At 41.1% G+C, this 16,355-nt stretch overlaps 1 protein-coding gene across 1 annotated transcript in view; it reads left to right on the forward strand.

The window, feature by feature from the left end:
- The window catches only part of OAZ2 (ornithine decarboxylase antizyme 2), an 87,564-nt gene extending 76,944 nt beyond the window's left edge, over positions 1-10,620 (forward strand). Inside the window, exon 5 of the mRNA XM_029575666.1 lies at positions 9,886-10,620. Within this exon, the coding sequence (XP_029431526.1) occupies positions 9,886-10,016 (131 nt within the window). The 3' untranslated portion in view covers positions 10,017-10,620. The remainder of the gene's footprint in view (positions 1-9,885) is intronic.
- Positions 10,621-16,355: the final 5,735 nt, after the last annotated feature.

The following is a 16,355-nucleotide window of genomic DNA, read 5'->3' on the forward strand; positions in this document are numbered from 1 at the left end:
TATAGATGGGCTCAGCACCTGGGGTTTTTGGTCTGCTCAGGAAAGGCAATATCGGATCAATTTCCTGGAGTTTGGGCAATCAGGTACATTTTGAGGGCTGTTGGAGATCGGTTGTCCAACAAAATTGTCCTGGTACAGACTAGCAATCAAGTGCAATGTGGTGTGTCAACAAGCAAGGAGGCAAGCACTCATACCCCATGTGTCAGGAAGTGATTCAGATCTGGACTTGGGCTCATTCCCTCAGGATGGTGCCCAGGTCCATGTGTATGGCCAGCATGGAGAATGTATTGGTGGACAGGCCGAGTTGAGCCTTTTGGCCCCACGAGTGGTCTCTGGATCAGGCTGTCGTAAATCAGATCTTCTGCCTGTGGAGGAGCCCAGACAGAGATCTGTTAACTGAGCTTTGGAATAGGGAGGTTACTCAGTTCTGCTACCTGTACAGGACTCGCGTCAGGCCAGCCTCAGATGCCTTCACCCTGCATCGGGGCAAGAATCTTCTATACACATATCCTTCGACTCCGCTGGAAATGAAAACTTTGAAGCTTCACAAGGATATGGGGATATGACTCTCATTGTCCCTCATTGGCTAAAACAAGTCTAGTTTCCACTCCTACAGGAGATGTCCATCTGGAAAATGATCAGACTAGGGACTTCCCAGATCTCACAACGCAGTATCATGGCAGGTTATGTCATCCCAACCTTCAGGCCCTGTCGCTCACAGCCTGGATCTTGAGAAGATTACACTCTAACCCCTCAATCTCTCAAGAAGATGTTTTGTGTTCTGGTGGCCTCTAAGAAAACCTTCCTCCAGAAATTCATATGGTCTGGTAGAGGAGGTTCTCTGTGCGGTGTGAGCAAAAGGCCTTAGATCAATAATGTCGAACTCCAGTCCTCGAGTGCCACAAACAGGCCAGGTTTTCAGGATTTCTACAATGACTATGCATGAGAGAGGTTTGCAAGCACTGCTCCATTGTATGCAAATCTATCTCATGCATATTCATTGTTGATATCCTGAAAACCTGGCCTGTTTGTGGCACTCGAGGACTGAAGTTCGCCATCACTTTCTTAGGTCCTTTCTCCTGCCTGACACACACACTGCTTCACTACCTTCTACCCCTCTCAGAAGCCGGTCTCAAAATCAAGTCCGTGAAGGTTCACCTGAGTGTGATTGGTGTCAGTCAATGAGAGAGATCCCAATACAGACCTATGATTATAACAATGGTAACACATAGGTAAGGACATAATTATGAGATCAATTTGTCCAGGCCCAGTGCTTGTCATATGAGGTCTACTTTAAGTCGGCAAGTGCTTAAAGTGTAGAGTGCTTCTGAGTGAGATTATTCTTATGAATATTTTGTTTTTCCTTGCTGGGTGGGTTAATTCTTGGATACTGTCTGCAGGTTTGGCAAACCAGTCTCTGACAGTGGCCAGTCTGGATCCCAAAAACCCGGCAGATCTAAAATTAACATTTTTTGACTTACCCAGGGATAGCAATGGCATTCTCTAGTCTACCTTGCTAATATGTCTCCTGAAGGAAAACTCCACAAACTCATTAGCTAAGTAGCCCTGTGATTATAACAATGGTAACACATAGGTATTTATATGTTAGCAAATTTGAGGAGGACTTCATTTATCCCTCATTTTGGTTTACTTTTATTCACACATGGCTTCGGTATATTGATCTACAACAAAAAGCCCCTATATCTCAGAAATCTGAGGAAATCACGAAGATTCCAAAACATGACAAAATTCCCTAGTATAGATATTTAATACTTATTGAAAATACGTATGTAGGGCCTTCATGAGCACAGCTTGAAAATGTAGACAAGCTGTATTCCCCTCGAGTCCACTTTTACTTTATTCATTTATCAAAACTTTTTACTTTTTTATTTTTTCTTGTTTTCCCTAAAAACAGTCACAGTCCATGAAGGTCCCTACCCGGGTCACATATAGATCTGTCTTGTTTGAACACATTCATCAGAGCAACAAAATCAAACAGTATCCGCTCACAACCTACCTGCTTGTTTCATGAAGTGCCCTCCCCTAGTCCTTGTACTATTTCAAATAATAAAAAAAAAAAGCTCCTTACTTCTCTTCATTCCAGTATGATTTTGGAAAACTCTTATCATATCCCCTCTATTGTCTCTTTTTTCCAAGCTTTAGCCTTTCTTCAGAAGAGAGCTGTTCTATCCCTTTAACATTTTTATTGCCCTTCTCTATACCTTTTCTAGTAGTGCTATATCTTTCTTGAGATTGGATGACCAGGGCAACACACAGTGCTCGAGCTGGCAGTCATCCATTGATCTATACAGTGCTCCTTCTCCATTCCGTTCAAAATAATTCTTAACTTTCCAAGGTTTGTGAGGGGTGGGGGTTGTTTTGTTTTGGTTTTTTTTTTGACTGCTACTACTCCCAAAGCTGAGGATTTCAACATATTCAGTGACTCCTAATAAGGAACCCCATATTATGCACCTATAGTTTGGGTTCCCCACCCCCCCCCCCCCCCTTGTGCATCAGTTTCCATTTGTCCAGATTCAGTTTCATCTTCCATTTAGATGCCCAGTTCCCCAGTCTTGCATGATCATTCTGCTGTTTCTCAGCCTGCTTATGTGTTAACTACTTTCAGTGGGGTTTTTTTGTCCTCTGGAGAGTGGATCACTTTACTCATTGCTCCCATTTTCCAGATCATTAATGAATAAGTTAAACACCACCAGTTGTGGGCACTCCACTATTTACCTTTTTCCACTGAAAAAACTGTCCATTTAGTCCTACTTGTTTATCTTTTAACCAGTTACCAAGCCGCAATAAGACATAACCTCCACAGTAAAACAACCCTCATGACTGTCTTAACAAATGCCTTCTTAAAATCAAAATACATTATTTTTAAATATATTTTATTAAAATATTTATAAGCTGTGCTATGCAGGGTTCTAGGTATTTTATGGCAAAATATACATAGTATTGTTTTGTACCTACTGAAGATATTAAACAGTTCCTTAAAATGGAAACTCCATTATAAAATTACTGTTAAATTATTCAGCTCATTTTTATCCACATGCTTATTTCTACCTTCAAAAAATTCTGAGGCTAGTAAGGAATGACCTTCCTTTGGTAAATCCTTGCTGGTTGTATCCACATGACCATATGCTCTTAACAATAGCTTCCACTCTCTTACCTAGCACAGATTATCAGGCTTACCAGCCTGCAGTTAGGTCTCCCTAGAGCCCTCTTTTGGAAATTGGAGTTACATTTCCTGCGCTCTAATCCTCAGATATGGTCAGATTTGTGTGATGGGTCACAGACTACCAGTAGCAAGTCTGCACTTTACAACTCTGGGGTGAATACCATTTAGGCCACATTGATTTGTTGCTATTTAATTTGTCAGTTTTGTCCAGCGCCTCTTCCAGGTTCACACTGATTTTTGATTCAATTTCATTTAAATCATCTACCAAAAATGGTTCAGTGGTGGGTAACGCCACAACAACCTTTTCAGTAAAGATCAAAGTAAATAATTCATTTAGTTAGCCTCATGCAGACTTATAACTCTTGGAACTGTACCTCTTGGTTTTTCATAACTAGTTTCCTCATGTTATCATAGTCTCCCGCTTTAAAGTTATATGTTTATGTTTCTTCCTTTGATTATCTCAGATTTGATTGCATTATGATCACTTTTGTAGAGCGGCTCCATCACCGTTAAACCTTGTACCATATCCTGCATTCCTGCGAGAACTAGATCCTAAAATAGCACAATCTGTGTCCCCAAATATACTTGTCAGTTCTTGGACCACTTCCATGCTCCATGAAGCAGTCATTTATGGTGTCTAGAAACTTAAACTCCCTGTTTATGCCCTGATGACATTCCATTTATTCATTGATAAGCATTTGATAAGTCTGCCTTTCCCTAAAAGTAGGCACAAGGCAGATTACATAAATTTTAAGAACATTGACCATTCTGTGATGTGAGATTTAATTTAAAATTCCATCTATTTCCTGCAGTGGTGCATACTAAAATTATACTTTAATGTTATCCTAGAATAAGTTCACGTGAGAACCTACCATTAAATTATCTAGAAGAATGGCAATCATAAATAACAGGATATAAGAGTTTGAAAATTCATCTTATAATGTAATATATACACAGTCCATGCCTCTGTGCAATTCATGGAGCACACAGAGAGTCCAAAAGTGGTGTTTACATTGTACGTATATTTGCTCAATCCCCAGTCATTTTTTCCCCCTTCTCCCGTTCAGTCCTCTGTTCTTTTACATCCCCCATTTGATCCACCCTTCCCTCAGCTTTCCCATACCAAGCCTTAGTCATTTCAGGTGCTTTCTTGCCCCATCCCTCCTCCTCCCCCCCAGCAACTCCACTCTGGTGGCATTTCATGATCTTTTTCACCATCTTGGTCAGGTGGACGGTAACACCCACTGCTATATTTTTCTGTCATGTCCAAATGTTTATCCATAGAGATTCCAGAGTGTGGTTAGTTTCCTGTAGAATCTGAATCCCATTGGTCTCTGTAGGGGGTCCATATTCAGTGGCATTTAGCCGGATAACTTTTTAATGATTTGAGTACTTATCTAGATAAATTTTAGCCAGATAACATGGGGTATTCCGGGATGGAATTAAATAAGATTAACTCAATATTCAGAGTGAGCTGGATAATTTATCTGGCTAATTCTTGTTTTTCCGTAGAGCAGCCTAAAGTTAACCGGATAAACTTCTCTGGCTAACTTTCATAGTCTGGTGTATTCAGTGGTGCAGCTACACTAATGAATACCTTGCCAAAGTTAGCCGGATAAGTTTATCCGGCTAACTTTGCTGGCCAGACAGCGACTGAAAATGGATCCCATAGTTCATGCAATGACTACTTCTGTCTGCTCTGTTTTGATATATTTTGTACACTAAGATGCCAATTATGTAAATGTTTTTGTCTACTGCCATACGCTAAAATGCTCCTATTTTATTTTTTAGATTTCCTGCATTTGCATACAGATACTTAAACTTTTTTTTTTCGCAACCTGCTTACTAGTAATTGATTCAAGTCTATCAACTTTTTCCATAACCTCATTGTCAGGACTATCTAATTTCTCCAAGGACAAGCAGGATGGCATTTGACATTTGATAGAGCCTGGCCCAGAACATTTATGTCAGAATTTCTAGAACTTTGCCTCAGTGGGCATGCCCAGCATGCACCCATACCATGTTTTTATTTATTTTATTTTATTTAAAAGTTTTTATATACCGCACTAGGGGTAGTAGTCTATCCATCTTGGCGGTTTACATATTAAAAACATACATAATATCAAAAGACATACAGTAAAATACATACTTTAGTTACTTTACAACTGGTTATCAGTAGTGTCAAGCATTATAAGAAGCAGAGGTGAGATGTTCATTCAGATATGTTGTAGGTGCAAGTGAATAAGTACGTCTTTAATGCTTTTTTGAAGTCATTACGGTTTTCTGTTAATCGAATATACTCAGGAATTGAGTTCCATAAAGTAGGACCTGCAATAGAAAAGGCTCGTTTTCTGGTTAACGTCAGACCTGCAGATTTTATAGTAGGAATTTCCAACAAACATTTATTCATGGATCTAAGTTGTCTATGTGGTTTATATAATCTCAAAAGTGAACATAGCCAGATTGAATTGGGGTTGTATAATAAGTTATGAATCGTAGTCAGAATTTTGTAGGAAATGTGGAATGGAATTGGAAGCCAATGTAAATGATATAGTAATGGTGTAATATGGTCCCTACGTGAAGCATTGCATAGCATTCTGGCTGTTGCATTCTGGACAAGTTGTAACGGTTGTAATGACGATTGAGGCAGACCGAGGCATAATGCGTTACAGTAATCTAAGGTAGTCAATCAAAGCTTGGGTTACAGGACGGAATATTCCAAGATTTGAAAAGAAGACAGCTACCACACCAGTCTGTGGTTGTCAGATCTTCTCTAAAGAAAGCTTAGAGAACTAGGACCCACTCCTCTGTGCCTCTGGGGAATGATTCTGTAATCATACATTCTCTTTGGAGGAAGGTATTTCAGGGAGCTATGCCAAATGCCCATGTAGCCTCCTACCAGCTCTTTATGGACCAGTGTATGCCAGATTTAAGCAGAGGCAGGAGGTGGCCAAGCAGCTTCCTCAAGTGACATCATCCAGTTACTGATGGAGAAGGAAATGGATTGCGGAAAACACATGGTCCATTCAACCTTTGTGTTTGAAATAGCTTTGATAATCTCTTTCATGGGAATTTGCACCTACTGACTCACCTGGCTGCAGACCTCTGATCTAAGGTCCAGGAAAGAGAGACAGATATGCTAAGCACTAGAAAGAGAATTTCTTTGGAGACAGGGAGAGAGAAGCAGTAGTGCAGATCTGTGAACACTGCAATGCTTCAACAATATCCATAGCCACTCTGAACCCACCCTCCTCTTCCAAAAAGGTACTTGAGAATGGGGAAGAGGAGGCACTGTTTCTAACTGAGGAGATGCTAACCTCCACCCCCTTGGTCCCATACTCAGCAGGCCCCTCATGCCTGTACTTGGCAACAGAAGGCCCCTGAGCCACAGCCAGCACACCAGGAAACATCTTGGACAGGGTTTTAACTGGATCGTAGAGAGCATTGCCTGCAGCTTCATGCTCATGCCAGAGGCTCTTTCTGTTCGAGGTAAGCTGAGATTTTACATAAAACATTGGCCCAGTGTAACTTCAGACATGTGGGTCCTCAGCATCATACGAAAAGGATAAAGCTTCCTGGGTCTTCCTCAAAATCTCCCTCAGGTCCCCAGTTGCGCATCACTCACCACATCAGGAAATGTTGCAGAAGGAACTCCTATCCCTCTTGAGGCCAATACGGTCTCACCCACTCCATCAGGGGAAAAGGATTTTATTCCAAAGAAAATGGGATTCCTTTCCATCCAATCCTAAACTGAAGGTCCCTCAACATGTTTCTGAAAAGACAGAAGTTCAAGGTGATGTCCCTGGGCACCTTAATTCCCTTTCTTAAGAAAGGGGACTGACTATGCTTTCTCGCACAAGGTGCTTACATCTATATATATATATATATATATTCTTTGATGTTTTTTGCATTTTGATTTTTGAGACTGAAGAATTTTATGATTTTGTGTCTGTTTTTCTGTTTTAACCTTGTCTCATTTCGTTAATTTTATGATTATGCATGTTTCCGATATTCATCGCTCAGGCCAATTTTGTGTTGAGCGATTCATAAATCTAATAAATGTAAATGGGAATCGCAAAATAAATTGAGTATTTTCCCAGTCCTTTTGTAACTTTGGAACTGGAACCACTGCTTTCAGAGCAAGGAGTTGCTTGAGTGTCAATCTTACCACCACCTACTTCGCTGAAAGGTGAAGAAGGGAAACCTTAAAAGCATCTGAAACTGAATGGGAGAATTCTAGTCCGTAATTGTCCTATGCAAGTGTCATTAGTAATCCACACAAATCTGCTGACGTTTTAGGGAGTCAATACTTTTGCAAGTCACTGAACATACATATAAATGGACATGCAGCTGTTTAAAAGTTACACTCTGTGTGAAAACATGTGGGGCTGATGCTAGACCAAACGGCAGCATACAATATTGGAGGTGTTTGACATGAGGGAAGATCGTGTTTTGTCCGGAGTAAAGGATTCAAAAGCTGAATCAGGTTCCTGACCATGTGGCATTATCTGCAGCTTCTTTGTTCCATGGTGGCAGTATTAGATCTGGTACCTTCAGCAAAGGGGCATACATGAGGCCCTTGCAAAAGGGCCTTGTTTTCCAGGTGCAGTCCAGAGTCTCAGGATTACTCCCTTGGTTGCAGGTGCCAAAAGAATTCCGGAACAGCTTACAGTAGTGGCTGACTTGTGAGAATTTAGTATTAGGTGTGGATCTTGAGCCCCAGCCTGGGTGACAATGGATGCAAGCCTAACGGGGTCGGGAGCTCATTGTCTGAATCAAGTTGCTCAAGGATGGTGGTCAGTGATAGAAACTAGGTGGTTCATCCGTTGTTTGTAGACCTGGGATATTAGGTTGGCTCTGCTACATTTTGGTCCACTGCTGAAAGGTCAGGCAGTCAGAATAATGTCCGACAATGCTACGGCAGTAGTGTGTGTGAATCATCAAGGAAGTACCAAGAGTGTGCAGTGGTGAAACTGCTGCTTTGTTGGGTAGAGAAGAATCTGAAGGTGATTTCAGCTTCACATAAAGCAGGAGTGGAAAATATACAAGCAGGCTCTCTGTCTCCATGTGATGGATCCAGGAAAGTGGACCTTGTCTCTGGTGGCAAATGATTAGATATGACCAGGTGGGGGCATCCCTCTGATGAACTGATGGCAACCTATAGAAATGTGAAGATGAGCAGATGTTTCAGTGTTTGACAACTGAAAAATCAATCTGGCGTGGATGCTCTATTTCAGTGTTAGCAGACAGGAGAGGTTCTGTACATCTCTCCTTCATGGCCCTTGCTAGGAAGAGTGATTCAGAGGATTTCCAGTCATCTGGGTCTGGCAATTCTGGTGGCTTCAGACTGGCCAAGATGCCCTTTGGTATACAGAGCTTCATATGATTGTTGCATGAAGAATCATTAAGATTCCCTCTGCACAGAGAGTTACCTTCTTAGGGTCTGCTGCTGCTCAAGGATCTGGAACCGTTTTGTCTTACAGTCTGGCCCTTGAGAAGGCAAGCCTAGCAAAAAAAAAAAAAAAAAAAAGGGGGTTATTTCCAAAAGAGGAGAGTACACATGAAGTCTTGCATGCATGCACATTTGAAGAATATTTGAGCAATGTTATACTGATATAGAGAGTTGCTTTTGCTTTCTAGGCACGCGTTGGTGCCTATGGTTCTTGACTCTTTGCAGGATGGACTTTCTAAGGATTTGGCCCTTAATTCCTTGAAGGTTCAGGATGCAGGTGTTACTTGCTACAGTGGACACATAATGAGGAAGCCCAAATGTATCACGTTTCTTAAAAGCAAGAAATTCAAAGATTTTGACTGGAGATCTTCAGATTTTCATTTCGGGTGTTTTTGTTGCATTTTTATTTCATTGTGTGCATAAAGTGCATTTTTATATGCATAAAGCATCAACAAAATGTGTACAGCCCTATTGTTAATATTGTTTTTCAGATGTAGTTGGCACAGGCTTAGTTTTCAGGATATTAATTTTGCAAGGCTCTTATGACTTAGAATTTTTACTTTGATTTGTAAAAAGCATAGTAAAATCCTGTTTCTGAGCTCTTTTCTCAAGGCTGTAATCTTATTTTAAATATTTGTTTCTGCAAAATTCCACTAGAAAGTCTGCTTCCTACCACCACAACCATCATTTAATTACCATACCACTTAGCATAAATCCTCTTGAACATTAAATTTGATTTTGAATGGTGAGAAAACAAATCATTAGGAAGTCTGCTGGTGTTTTTGTTTTAAATGGAACAGGTTTTGTCAAATGTGAAAATTTATAGCCAAAGGAAACTTTTTTTTAATCTTTAAAAAAAAAAAAAAAAATTTCCAAAGCTGAAAGATGTGGAAAATATGCTGTAGGATATTTTTGCTGTCCTTAAATCTGGCCAAAAGGATAAAAATGAATGTGTCACGCAAACTAATCCTCGCTAGTTTCTTTACAAATCTTCTAACATAAATGTGAATATCAAAAAAAAAAAGTCATGTGTGCGGCTGTATTCTTTAGGAAATTGTTTCAAATCACAAGCCACCATTTTTCAAATCTGAAAAATCTGACAAGCAGCTTAGTGTCTCATCCAGCATGACAAAAGGTCTAAAATGTGACCTCCTCTCCCAACCCAATGTTCACACTTGTGGTGGAAAGCAGGTTTGAAATCATTGATCCCGTGAGTAAAACCTACCTTGTCTCTTATTGTCCTTGACAGGTCCACTTCTGAAGACATTCAGCTTCCTGGGCTTTGAGATTGTGCGGCCAGGTCACCCCTGCGTTCCATCTCGACCAGATGTCATGTTTATGGTCTACACTCTAGATCAAAACTCCTCTGATGAAGAATAGTAACCATAGTACAAAGCTGCATCTTTTTTTCTTTTTTTTATCTGAAGATACTTTGTGTGGGTGCAGAATGATGCGTGTGCGTTTGAGGGAGGGGGAAAGCGGAGTTGGGGGATTTTCTGGCACCTTGCTTGTGGAGGTGAAGGGGAAAAAACACAAACCTTCGAACTGAAACTGCATTTCTTCATTGTTAGACTGGGCTGTGTTCTCTCTCGAGTTGATTTTCATTGGAAATGTGTTTTACTTACATCAAGATATCTATTATATCAAAATATATACACGCAAACATGTATTCGCCAAGTAGTAAATGAAGCTGTTCATGAACTGATGTTAGATGCTTTATAAAGCCAGCTGTGTGACACTGTTTAGCATAGATGCACCTCATACTTGAGGTACGGTAAGGAAATAAGGCATGATGAGGGTGAAGTCTCAGCCTCTGCACTTCTTTCTTTGGAATTTTGTGTGTCTGGTTTTTGTTTTTAATCTTAGATGTAGTGCTTTTTTTTATATTACCTGATTTTTTTGTTTTTTGTTCTATTTCCTGTTCAGGATTTGCATCTGTTAATGCTTACTCAACCTCAAATATATGACTTATTTTGGATGTGAACTCCATTTGAAGGGGGTGTTTTTTTGAGTTTTAACTTCAGAATGACTCATGGTTTCAAATTGTAAAACAGTATCAATCCCTACACTTGAGTTCCTCAACACTGCTGTATGTTGGAAGCTGTTGTGTGTGCTGTGTACTTTTGATACTAATGTAATGGTTTCCAAACTCGGGGACATGGAAGAGGCAGGATCTTCTACCAAGTCTGTTTAGTGAGTTGCTCAGTGGAGCAGCATCGCTGCTTGTAAGGCAATCGTGAGTGTAACTGCAAGCATAAAAGCCAAACCATTTTTTTTTTTTTTTTTTTGGAGACTGGGCAAAGAAGGCAAAAGTTTGATCCCACAGTACCTGTCTGTTATGTCATTTTATAGCATCTAGTGCTATCATACTAAATCTTTTGTTTGTAATATAATAGGCGGAACAAAAGTAATTGATTTCCCTTTTTTTTTTTTAATTGTATTCGGCTCTTTTGGAAGCTCTTTTGATGTGTATAATCCTTAATAAATGGAGAGCTGGCATGCCACTTTCATCAAAACTCCAGACACATCAGGTTGATACATAAATCCAGATTCTTTGTAGATTGTGTTTCCTTATCGTTGAATCAACATAAGCTTTATCAAAAGATGTTATGAGAGCTTTCACAATCGCACTGGTGGTTTATATCTGATGGGGGTGGGGTATCTGGTTTGAAAAATTCATATCAGTATCTTTGGATATTTCTTATGTTGGTACATGGCAAGGTTTCACACACTGCCAAGATTCATATTTTTGTGTTTTGTTTTTTCTGGACCAGTATGTCTGTCAGAATGCTGCACTGTTATTATATGAACAGCATGAAAAACAGATGTATAGTGTTTTGTTTTGGTTTTTTTTGTTTGTTTTTACTTTTTAAGTGGTATATGGATTGGCCCAGTGGCTCTTGCTGTGTTGCCATGCATATCATCCTTGTTCAAATCCCAGTCCAGCTTCTATTCATTGGGACAACTGGGGCTTCTATAAAAGTAATGTTTGCAGCTCCTGATTGCAGGAAGTCCCAGCCATTGTACAGTGGACTCAGTTAGTGGCTAGGTTCGGTGTACACCCCCACACATACACGCAAATGGGCTTCTGGAGCAAGCTGAAGCCTGTCAGTGTGATGCCTGGGTTATGTTGGGGGAGAAGCAATTTCAAAAATGAAAGGAGAATCCCTGGGTAGTTGTGATTGAAGAAGAATGAGTGGAATGGAACGAGTAAACGTTGATCAGTTTACTCTTTTGAAAATTACAAAGACCAGAGGACACACAATAAAGTTACTAGGTGATACATTTAAAACTAATAAGAGAGAATATTTTTTTACTCAACACATAATTAAGCTCTGGAATTCATTGTCAGAGGATGTGGTGAAAGCTATTAGCTGCGTTTAAAAAAAAAAAAAAGGTTTGGACAAGTTCCTGGAGAAAAGTCCATAAACCATTATCAAGGCAGAGTTGCAGAAATCCACTGCTTATTCTTGGAATAAGCAGCTTGGGATCTATCTGCCTCCCCCTTGGGATCCTGCCATGTATTTGTGACCTGGCCCTGGCCGCTGTTGGAAACAGGATACTGGGCTTGGTGGACTTTTTCGGTCTGACCCATTATGTCAGATCTTATGTTCTTATAATTTGACACCGCCAACCAAAGTAGGGGCCCTTCCAACTGAGCTTGAAGCCCAGAGGAGAAGGAAGCTGCTGGGCCCCAAATAAAAAAAAAAGTGTATAACCGTGAATTGTTTTAATGTAATAAATATAAGAGACAAAGTATAATGTAGAGGTGGTATGCTCAATGCCAAAGAAAAAGGGAAGACTGCTTCCACTCCTGAGGTGGTCTGTGCTGATCGTAGCGCAGCACTGAGGGCGTATGACAGGTGCCACCTCTCCAGTCCTTGAAGCCATTGAGAGTTCCCTATGCTGCTTGGTCATTCTGTGTGGGATGGAGAAAAACAGCAGGGACCGCTGAGAAGGGAAACGGAGAATGACCCCCCAAAAAAAAAAAATGGTTAGGACAAAATGAAAGACCAAAAAGCAGAGAAAATGTTTTGCTAAGGTTTAGCCGATAATGTTACTTTCAGTTGAGATCATTGTATATGCTCCTTTTCTGCAACTTTCAGAGGATAATTGTTTGATTGAAATATGGTATTTTAGTTATGTGACACTAAGGTTGATGAAGCCCCACCAGAATAATTCAGTTCATCTGGGAGCAGGGACAGCAAGGCTGTTGCTTTTTAGGCTGATACCAGATTCTTGTACTGTGTCAGGCTGCCTTGAAATTCATATGATTGATGTTACATAAACAGCAATTATGCAACCCAGAATTGGATAGATTAATGTTATGTAAACTGAGCTGCCAGTCAGTTTGCAAATGGCCTATCAACCCTGTAATATTATCCCTCTTAAGCAGTGGTTTCATTTTCCAGTTCTTTAATGTGTGTGTGTATATATCCAGTGCTTTGTAAAAGTCTTCATACCCTTATCTATCTTCCACATTCTGTTCTCTAATACATTTTGATTCCTACTTTTTAAAGTAGGAGTTTGATTCACTGATCTACACAAAATATTTGATCGTGAAAGAGCTATTGTAGAAATATTTCGAAATTGATTCAGGTTTTTATTCTTAATTAATCTTCACACCCTTTGTCATAGCAAAACCAAATTAGCCCCTGTTTAAAAAATTGCCTTAAGGCCCATAGTAAGTTGAATAGAGCCTGCCTGGGTTTAGTCACTGTAGTTGAGCTGATTTGAATGTTCATGGATGAAGGATCATGCTATTCTGTTGTGTGAAGGAATTTTAAGCAAAGATCAAAATAAGCTGTTAAAGGAGCTGTCAAAGGAGCACCAGGATAATGTTATTCAAAGGGTACAGATTGGGGGAAGGCTGTAAGAACATTTCAGTCTATTTGAATGTCACTTGGCGGCAATGTTAGGTCCATCATTGTAAAGTGGAAACAGTTCACCACCACCAAGACCCTGCTGCACTCAGTCCAGCCCTCAAAATCACTAGCTGTGGGTTATTAAAACTACTACAGGAGGTCCCTGTGAAGCGTAAGGGTACTTTAAAAGAACTGCAGAGGGTCTCTGGTTGAGGCTGGAGAACAGGCTGACTGTTCTGCACACATGGCCTGTATGGGAGGGAGCGTGACAAGAAAAAAAGCTGCTGCCCAGGAAAGCTAATAGGATGTTTGCAGACACTTAGTGCAGGGGGGAGGAAGACGTCAGGGTGAGAAGGAGAAGGTGGCATGTTGGCTGCCCCATCAGGAAAGAAAAAAACCCAGCTACACTGAGTCTCAGTAGGGTGGAGGGAGCTCCAAGAGCATAGTGGCACCATTGTAAGTCTGTTATAACTTTAGGCATGCATCTCTTTTGGTGGACTGGAGAGAGAAGCGCTTAGCTGTGCCAGGCCTGGGCAGGGAGCTGCTTATTCTGAGGCAGAACTGGAAATAGGAGGTACTGAGATTCCACAATCCAGGACGAGCTGCTGCTCTCGGGCCTCAGCCTGCGAGGACTTCCTGATGCAGCTGGGTCCCTACCCAAGGAGAGAGATCCTAGCTGTTTCCCGTCTGGGGGAAACACGTGGTGAAGTAGGGGGAAGGAATAGGGCAAAGAGGCCAGAGAGAATGAGGATCAGGGGCGAAGGAGAAGGCAAGGTGTAAAAAAAAAATAAAATTAAATAAATTAAAAGAATGAAAGCATCAGAAAGAAAAGACAAGCAAACTAAGAAAAATACAAAATTAGAGAGAAAAATTAGTGAAAACAAAAAGCAAAAAAAAAAAAAAAGATTGAGCTGGGTGGAATGGAGTTTCTCGGCTCCTAAAAAACTTTGACTGACACCTAAGCTTTTCTGAAACAATGTTCCAGCCCTTCCTATTGTGTTGTGTGGCCTGTCTGGGTGCGATGCGTCTCTGCGTGTGGAGTGGCTCTCTGTGTTTGTCTGGTTTGCGATGCTTAGTCTAGGAGGTCCATGTTCAGACAGTCTGAAGAGCAAAGTTAGCCAGGTAAACTTAGCCTGCTAACTTTGGAAGTATATAGCTGGCTTTGTTTAAATGTAGCTGATTAACTTTAGGAAAGCTTCATGGTGCGACCACACTGAGCTGGCTATGGTAGCTGCTTAACTCTGAATATCGAAGTTAGCTTGTTAACTTAGCTGGCTAACTCCTCCCGGTTACTCCTCATCCACCCCTTATTTAGGCAGCACTTCTATCTCTGTGCTGAAAGGAGCAGGGTCACACACACACGGGCATTTCCAGACAACCCCCACATTCAGATAGACAGAGCGAAAGAGAGACCCAGACGGACACAGACATCCTACACCCAGATACAGACACCCCACACAGAGAGAGAAATCAAACACCCAGACAGGCATAGAGACAGACATACCACACCTAAACAGAGACAGACAGACATGCCACACCCAGACACAGAGACAGAACACCACATCCATACATAGGGAGATGCACCGTACCCACACATACAAGCCACATACCATGATGGTAAGGGCTGAAAATTGGTTAAAAAACTTAGATGTTAGCCAAATTTTTAGAAGCTGAGAGAAACTCTGTCCCACCCTGACCTATTGTTTTTTTTTAATATGCCTTTTTACCATGTTCACTAACCTTTCCTTCTATTTATATAAATATTTTTTTAATTTGCTTGTCTTTTTTTTTTTATTATTATTATTTTGGGCCTCACTGAAAAGAGGGGAGAGACAGGTCTGTCCTGAAGAGTCACAAACCCAAAGCACAGAGATAAAAGTGATGGAGCAGAAGTCTGACCAAGAATTAGGACAACCATGGGAGTCCACCTCCCCTGCAAGCCAGACTAGCCCTGGTACTCGGGAGAAGGTGCCGTTTCAGGGTGAAGCAGAGGCTGGAGAGGCTTTAGAATAAAGACTGGAACAGGAGTAGAACCTGTAATAGTGGAAAATGAATAAATACTGGTCACGGAGCAAGAGAGAGGGAAAATACAATCCTAGGAGTCGTGAGCAAGAACTAAGATTTTCCTTGGGGCACTAGCAGTTCGAGTCCTCTTGGAAGGGGTCCCAGAAATAATCTGCTTCTGTTGGTCTCGTAAAATAAACGGTGGGGACACGGGGCAAAAAGAGCACAGTGGGTAGTGGTGAAATTTTGGGCGCTTTTAAGAATATCCCTAGTGGTAAGGGAAAGTGGAGACCCTGTAGCCCTTACCTAGGGTTTACTGGGCAAGAGGTCTGAGGAATTCCATAGAAAACATATAAAGCTGAAGGTAATATCAGATGCCATTTTGGCCCCCCAGTGAGAGAGATGAGTTACCTCCCTGGAAGGTATCCAGGGTGGGTAAGGATGCCTGACTTTATAAGTCTGAGCTGCGGGAGGGGGGGGAGGGTATGTGAAAGTGTGTCCCTAAAAACCTTCCTGAAACAGTTTTGGACCAGGCCTGGACCACCTTAAAAGTTAAGCAATCAGGTAGCTGTGTGGGTGGGTCCCCTGAGAGCAGTGCAAGCTACAATTGCTCGGCTATGCCAAATAGGCTAATGAATATGGTTTAAGACATTGATGCTGTACAGAGCAAGTTTCACCAAAATACTGTAGACCTTCCTGATGAGTTTATCAGTCATCTAAGGATGTCATGAGTAATGATTTTAGACCAGGTACTCCCAGCAAGATCTTCAGTTTTCAGAATATTCGCAATGAGCATTCATCTGATATATTGGCATACTGTGACGAATCAAGGGGGAATCGCCCAAGCTTG

Source organism: Rhinatrema bivittatum, chromosome 13, assembly GCF_901001135.1.
Source record: "Rhinatrema bivittatum chromosome 13, aRhiBiv1.1, whole genome shotgun sequence".
NCBI lineage: Eukaryota > Metazoa > Chordata > Amphibia > Gymnophiona > Rhinatrematidae > Rhinatrema > Rhinatrema bivittatum.